The following is a 7,632-nucleotide window of genomic DNA, read 5'->3' as shown; positions in this document are numbered from 1 at the left end:
CTTTTGTTATTTTTTTAGATATTTTTCCCATATAGGTCTGTCGTTTGTGCTAAAAATTTTATTTATTTTCAACATTAAACCCATTCCAAACCCTTTGTTTTTGTACCCCAATTTTTTTAGACCATCATTTTTTTGTGCTTTCTTTTTTGGGGCCAATATCTTAAATTATAACGGGGTCTCTAAATTGTTTAAGACGGCAACTTGAATAGATATGTGATAAAAATAAACATTTGACTGTAACAAACATTCATCTCATCGTTTTATGACCAAAGACTAAATTACAACCAAAAACTAAATTACATGGATCAAATCTGTTCCATTGGATTTACAGCTTCATGTTTTATGTTTATCCTTCACATCAATCAAACATTACTTGGCATGTAATTTTTTTAACATAAATCTTGAATTTGAGTTTAACATATCGTCTACCACAATTCTGCATCAAATCTATTAATGATAAAAATAATCTAGAAACAAAAAATTCATGGATAATGAGATCTCTATCTCTAGCAATGACAAATGATAGAAACATTGTGGGCGTTAGATGGAAGAAACTGAAAAGAAAAGAAAAATTTAGAAACAATAGACTTTAGGGAAGAACGTGAATGAGATTGCTGAGCGAATATAATAAATAATCCCCCGTCTTATTTTAATTGTCGTTTTAGGGTTGTGCGTGATTCTTAATGAAATGATTAGTTGAATTGATTTCAATGGTAAAATTAACATAATTTATTAAAACACTCTTATTAATTGTAGTTAGTGGAGTAGGTAAGTGGAGTGAAATTCAATAAATAAAGTATACCGTTGAAAACTAATAATAAATGGTATATTGGTATTCTAAAGTGACAATTATTTTGAGGTAGAAAAATATGTTAAAATGATAATTAAAATGAGACGGAGGAAGTAGACTTAAAAGTGAGATATGGAATATTGAATGTCCACATTATAATTTTAACAAATAATTATTGACCTTAAGATTAAGGGAAATGAATGTTTAAGATTTGGTGTCAAAGTTAATTTGATACTTGATATATGATATAAAAAATCGTCTATCTAAATAACACAACAAAAAATATAGCAAATACTTTTTTTTTTTTCGAGTAGCCTAGTGGATAGAATTCACCTTATAAGGTGAATAAGTGGGGTGTCCGGGGTTCGAACCACGGCCCCCGCATATAACAATGCAATGTCCCCGCCAACCGGAAGCTATGCTCACGGGGACTTCAAATACTTTACTTGTCCCTTTGTACAAAACTCATTGGTTTGATTTTTATTTTTGTTTTATAACCACTTCAGCATTTTCTTTTTCTTTTATAAATCGGATATCTTTTGCGCACAAAGATTAACCTCTCAAAATTTGTGGAACCTAATTGTCCGACAAACTCTCCCTAACGGTTTTAACATTAATACATGTCCAAACTTAGCTTCGAACCCAAGATCTTTTATTTCAAACTTATATTCATGTCATCTCATTTAAACGATCATGGATAATCACTTTACCGTATAGTCATACTATGATAACAAAGAGTTAATAATTTTCTAAAACATTTATAGTTCGAAAAGGAAAAAAAAAAAAAAAAACTTAATTTCCATCGTGCAAACAACCAAAAAGTCCAAGGAAAAGTGACTCCTACAAAAGATACACGATTTGCACTTGACCATCAACTTTTGCAAGAATCCAACCAATTTCATGCAGCCATAAAGATACCTTTTAAACTAACAAAAGAAATAAGTGAAAAAAGGTAGTGATAGGACGCAAAACATGTTTGTGAATGAGAAGATACATTTTGAGTAGTTTGAAAACAAGTTCGTGATAAAAGAACGAAGAACGGTTTGAAAATATGCAAAACAAAAACTTGTGTTTATCTTCTTTGGAGGCTTACATAAAAGCTTAATTAATTTGAGGAAATCTTGTGTAGTTAATTGACTTTTCTTTGACGATAATAGTCCCTAATAAGCACGTCCTATTGAGAGTAGGATATGGCTTAGCCACTAAACTGGCAAACTACAATGCCAAAGCACCCATGATATTGATAACAGAGTAAACGAAGGAATAGCAACACATTTCTTAAAGATTCTCTTATTTGCATTTAAAAAATAATAATACAGTACAATCCAATAACTAAATTACTATAGTTTTGGTCTGATTATATTTACTACTTGTATTGTCTGTCTGAGAGCTGCATATGCTGCCTGAGGTAACCAACCCAAGTATATCAGTCATTAAGGATTAGAATTGCATAAAGCCTAATCTAGTGATTGGGGCTCAAGTGGTAATTGAGCTCTACCAAACGACGAATTGTTTGGGAGAATCTGAGTTCGATTCCTGCATGGAACAATTACCGGCTAGACTTTACTTACCTCTGGCCGAACTCCGGATTACTAGTGCCCTCTTCCCTTAGAAACCGGATTACTACTGCCCTCTTCCCCTAGAAACCGGAGGGTTAACACCAAAAAAAGAAAATGCATAAAGCCTCTTAAAGAAGGGTTAAAAATACCTGAATACTATCCTATTTGAAAAGCACATGACAGAGCTTAGGTTTTGTATTCTACTATTCTTGAATATAGTTTAATAATAAACGAATCTCATACAATCTCTCTAAAAAGAAGGATCAATAAAATCTGAATATCTATAATGGGTGGAGATACAACTATCTTTGGTTCAAAAACTGAAACCAAACAATAAATTTATATTTGAAACATCTCAAAACAAAAAGAGACACAACAGAGATAGAGTCTCATTTCAACACGTACGGAACACTAATAACTCATGCAAATTAATTGTATGTAAATTTTGGAGACTCAAGTCTGTAAACCAGTCAGCAGAGTTTCATGACAAAAAAAGGAGCTCAATGCATTTGCAACAAAGTCACACACATTGTTCACATTAAACCCAAACAACAGGAAATCACATTCCAAGGGGGAAAAGTTGGCAAGTAATACAAATATGATATGAACCATGCAAAATATGCAGAGCCGCAAAAGTAATATCAATTTCTTCCCCAAATAAGAGCTGGAAAAATGGAGATGCTGAGAAGTCTTCAAATAGGAAATTGGGAACCTGTGAATGAAAACAAGATAAATGGTATTCAAACAAACCAAAACATCAAAGTAAAAATATGCACACACGGGAATCGCAATATCAGAAGAAGCAAACATTCTTCCATACCAGACACTAGGAGAAGAACACAGATGTCTTTCAGCAAGAGAAAGCAACACAAAGGTTAGAGAACACAGCTTCCCCAATGATCCTAGCAATGAAGGAAAATGAGATCATAAGCCAACAACTTTATGATTAGAGAATAGGGTGATTAAAATGGAGAAACCATAAGTTATATGCAAAATGTTCTCACCTTAAAGGATGTGGAAGGCCCACACTAAGGAACTGCAGGAAAGAAAAACAACTGAGGAGATCAGAAGGTATAGGCTTTCTGTTTAAATATTTTGCTGAGGAAAAGTCCAATATATGGTTAAACATGGTCCTTACTGGGAAATTTTGGTTACCCGAGGTTGCTATCATACTTCACCCATTCACCATGCCATTGGCCCATTGCCAAGACACGTGATCCTTTGCATATTTTAACAAATTTACAAGAGTCTTACATTGAGTAATGATATGGCATGAATAGTGGTTATAAGTGGACATTATTCATCATATAAATTGAGTAATGATATGGCATGAATAGTGGTTATAAGTGGGCATTATTCACCAGACAAAATTGGTTTCGTTAGGTTGAGTTAGGCCCAACTCAAATTCTAAGATAGCATCAGAGCATGTCCTAGATTTGTTGGGTCACCCGTTGTCCGACCACTCAAGTAGCTCTGGATGTCTAGCCTTAACCGTGAGAGGGTGTGTTGAGAATCCCACATCGAATAAAGATAAAGCCTGAATAGTAATAATAAATGGTGGACCTCCATCAAGTTGCACGCGATTTGGGCCCAACCTAAGTTCTAAGACAAATTATCCATCACGATCAATACTTGCAGTTCTAAACCAGTTATAACTTCATCAAAACTCAATTCCCAAATGCTTCATTGTGTTTATTCTACAAACAAGAATCAGGCTTTTCCTAGATAGGATACTCCCCTGATCATTTTTAATGTTATATAGTTTCCTCAAATGAATCATGAATTCACAGTCTTCTAATTGTCCCTCAAAGCCAATATCAATTGGCAATATTGAGGAAAAATGTAGTTTTTCCTTCTTTGCATATAATTGCAACATGAAAAATAGCCTGCTCCTTGTACACCTTAAATCCTGCTCATTTTCTTTTACCAAAACCAGAAAATTTCCTGCTCACTGCTAGTACATTTTTGCATATATTAGTCATCCTGTAACAGCACATTAAGGTACTAATCTGATTTTCATCATTACAGATAGGACCTTGATCATCTTCATATTCCATTGTATATACTTGCTGTCTGACTTATGACCCTTATGCCAAGACATAGATAAACTCCCTGCTATGATACACGCGTTCTACAAGTTGAAATCAATCAATATTCAAATTCATGAATTTTTTTTGCAATCCATTTTCCCAGTCTTGGGGAATCATTTTTCTGACAAGCATCAAGGGCTCGTTCCAACATGGGAAGTGTAGGCTCTATTGTCATTGTTTTCATAAAACTCTCGAGCTCATCCATGTATCCATGCCGACTATAGAGTTCAATCATGCAGCCATAATGCTCCAACCGAGGCAGGACACCGTATTCATTGCTCATAGACTCGAAGCATTGAGTGCCAAACTCAACAAGGCCTTCTTCAACACAAGCAAGAAGAATGCCCTCAAAGGTCACACGGTCTGGCTTGATGCCTTCTGCTTCCATTATCCCAAAAAGTTCAAGTGCATCTCTTCCCCTATGATTGTGACAACATCCCAAAATTAAGGTATTCCACATTATCACGTCCCTAGAAACCGCCCCTTTCAGAATCTCAACAGCATACTCAAGACAGTAGCATTTACAGTACATGTAAATCAAAGCAGTCCTGATTACACTATCTATCTGAAATCCATGTCTAATGATAAATCCATGAATTTGCTTGCCGAGGCGTAGCGAATAAGTATTTGCACATGCTGCTAAAAGGGTTCCAAAAGTATACTTGCTTGGTTTTGCCTCCCATTGCATCTCTGAAAACATTGTTAGTGTTTGTTCGCTTGAATGATGAAGGCCACAACTAGCCAATAAAGCATTCCAAGAAACCCTGTCACGCCAATTACTCATCAGGTTAAACCAAACTCGGGCACTGTTCAAGTTCCCACATTTACCATACATGTCAAGAATGGCATTGCCAACCATAAGGTTCGAGTGGAAACCATGTCGATAGACAAATCCATGAAGCTGTTTCCCCATTTCATGATCCAAAAGGCCAGCAGACACATTTATCATCAAACCAAGAGTGACATGGTCCAAGTCCTTTACAGTGTCAAGCATCAAACAAACAAAATCTAATGCCTCAGACCATTTAAAGAATCGGGTATATCCAGCCAACATAGCATTCCACGATATCACATTTCGTACAGGCATCTGATCAAAAAGCTTTCTTGCGTCCCAAGTTTTCCCACTCATTGCATACCCTGACACAATGCAAGTCCAACACACTAAATCTTTCGAACCAAGCTGATGAAAAACCCGAGAACCATTCTCCAATTCACCACACTTGACATACATATTGATTAGCGAGCTCGAAACAACATTATCCTCATGAAGTCCCTGTTTCACAACAACCCCATGAATTTGCATCCCCTCCTCAAGTGCACGCATACTAGAACAGGCAACAAGAGCATTAGAGAATGTAAAATTCAACGGCTTAACTCCATCAGAAAACATGTGTGTGAACAACAAGACAGCTTCCTTTGCATCACCAACATCAAGATACCGCCTTACAATAACATTCCAAGTAACAGCATTTGGACGAGGAATTTCATGAAACATCCTGCGAGCATAAAGCATAATCCCACATTTAGCATAAACATCAACAAGAGCACTCCCAATTATCACATTGCTCAAAAAACCAAATTTCACAACAAGCCCATGAACCTGCTGCGACAAAGAAAGCTCATAAACATCAGCACACGACCCAAGAACACTGGCAAATGTGATGTTATTGGCACGAACACCAGCCTTATTCATTGAAAGAAACAAAGAAATCGTCTCATCTGGATACCGCAATCGAGAATAAGCAGTAATCAAAGCATTCCATGACCCACCATCTCGTTGAGGCATTTCATCAAACAGTTCCTGTGCATCATGAAGAGAGGAGCATTTCGCATAAGCTTCAAGTGCACGGTTGCGGAGGAATATAGGTGGATTGCGAGTGGTGGCGACTAAGTGGAACTCAACCTTATGGGCTGAGGCGATGGATTTTGGAGAGCGACAGTGACGGAAGAAATGGGCGTAGAGAGAGTGAGGGAAGGGTAGTGGGAAGTCGAAGAGAATGGATGCGGCTTTTTGGATGTGGCCAGATTTTAGACAGTTGAGGATTGATTGGATTACTTCATCTTGGGTGGCGGTGGTGACGGTGATGGTGGTCGGTGGGTGGTGGTTCGTGGTGGGGGAGTTGGTTCGGCGCAGAAGCAGCGACATTTTACGGCCATAGGAACGGATGGGTAATCGGCGATCACTCATAGATGGGTAGTTTTTTCACCAATAACGAATCTTTGACCTTCTACTTGTACGAGTTTTGACCTAAAAAAGTCATCTTTATACAAAGGCTAATGTTTGGTCAAGCTGCATAACTTAGTCAAAACTCTTGATAAAATGATAGAAGCTTTCATAATGGAAAATACTCCCTCCGTCTCACAATTTTTTCTTCTCAAAATAATTGTCACTTTATAATATCAATATCAATGCGGCATTTATTATTTTTTTCCACTATTATACCCTTATTTATTGAATTTCATCCAATTTGACTACTTCACTAACTACAATTAATAAAGGTGTTTTAGTAAATGTCACTAATTTTACCATTGAAATCAACATAACTAATCATTTTCTTAATAATCGTGCATAAACGATTAATATTGTGAAGACGAGAGAAGTAAGTACTTGTCTTTATAAGTATCACATGATATATTATGTAAACGGTTTTTTGCAAGTGTCATGTGTGACGAGGCCGAAAAAATCTATAGGAACTTCATACAGGCATCAGCATCATTAGTGAGAAAAGAAAATGTCATTTAATTTCTTGAAAAACTGTTTGTAAACCAAAAAGTGAAGGTGGATTTGGGTTTAGGTGTATGAAAACCCTGGATGATTTGTGAGTTCAAGCTATGAAATTCAAGTATAAATGTGGTTGTAATAACATGTCTTTTACGAGTGTTAATTCAACATATTCTCTTCTTTAGAGAACTATTGTAAAAGTTTGGTCAAATTTCATAACAAATATATCTGGATAGTTAAGGATGGAAATACCACCAGATTTTATAAAGACATTTAGATCCTTGGATAGGTTAATCTTGAAGAACAAGTTGGTCCTCTTGTCCCTTCTAATGAAACTAACTACCATGTTGCATTTTACGACAATAGTATGGGATGAAAATGAGAGAGAGTTGTGAGACATATTCCTATGTATACGAAATAAGTTATTGATCTTGTTCAACCTCTTTCTTCTGGCGGCTCAGATATGCACCA

General features: G+C 36.1%; 1 protein-coding gene across 1 annotated transcript; it reads right to left on the bottom strand.

Annotated features, from left to right (window-relative positions):
* Nucleotides 1–2,656: 2,656 nt before the first annotated feature.
* On the bottom strand, nucleotides 2,657–6,701 carry LOC146941185 (Tetratricopeptide repeat (TPR)-like superfamily protein). Its single transcript, XM_085754961.1, has 4 exons — nucleotides 3,488–6,701; nucleotides 3,354–3,385; nucleotides 3,170–3,251; nucleotides 2,657–3,061 (listed from the first exon to the last, which is right to left on the bottom strand). Exon 1 carries the CDS (start codon nucleotides 6,625–6,627, stop codon nucleotides 4,498–4,500), a length of 2,130 nt encoding a protein of 709 aa, XP_085611087.1. The 5' UTR covers nucleotides 6,628–6,701; the 3' UTR covers nucleotides 2,657–3,061; nucleotides 3,170–3,251; nucleotides 3,354–3,385; nucleotides 3,488–4,497.
* Between the last annotated feature and the right edge of the window lie 931 nt (nucleotides 6,702–7,632).

The sequence above is a fragment of the Medicago sativa genome, chromosome 3, assembly GCF_051527215.1.
Source record: "Medicago sativa cultivar Bolivia chromosome 3, Bolivia_mono, whole genome shotgun sequence".
NCBI classification, from domain to species: Eukaryota; Viridiplantae; Streptophyta; class Magnoliopsida; order Fabales; family Fabaceae; genus Medicago; species Medicago sativa.
This window is presented reverse-complemented; position numbering and strand designations above follow the sequence as displayed.

Coding starts and splice junctions, on each gene's coding strand:
- LOC146941185 (XM_085754961.1), bottom strand. CDS start 6,627: ATGAGTGATCGCCGATTACCCATCCGTTCCTATGGCCGTAAAATGTCG.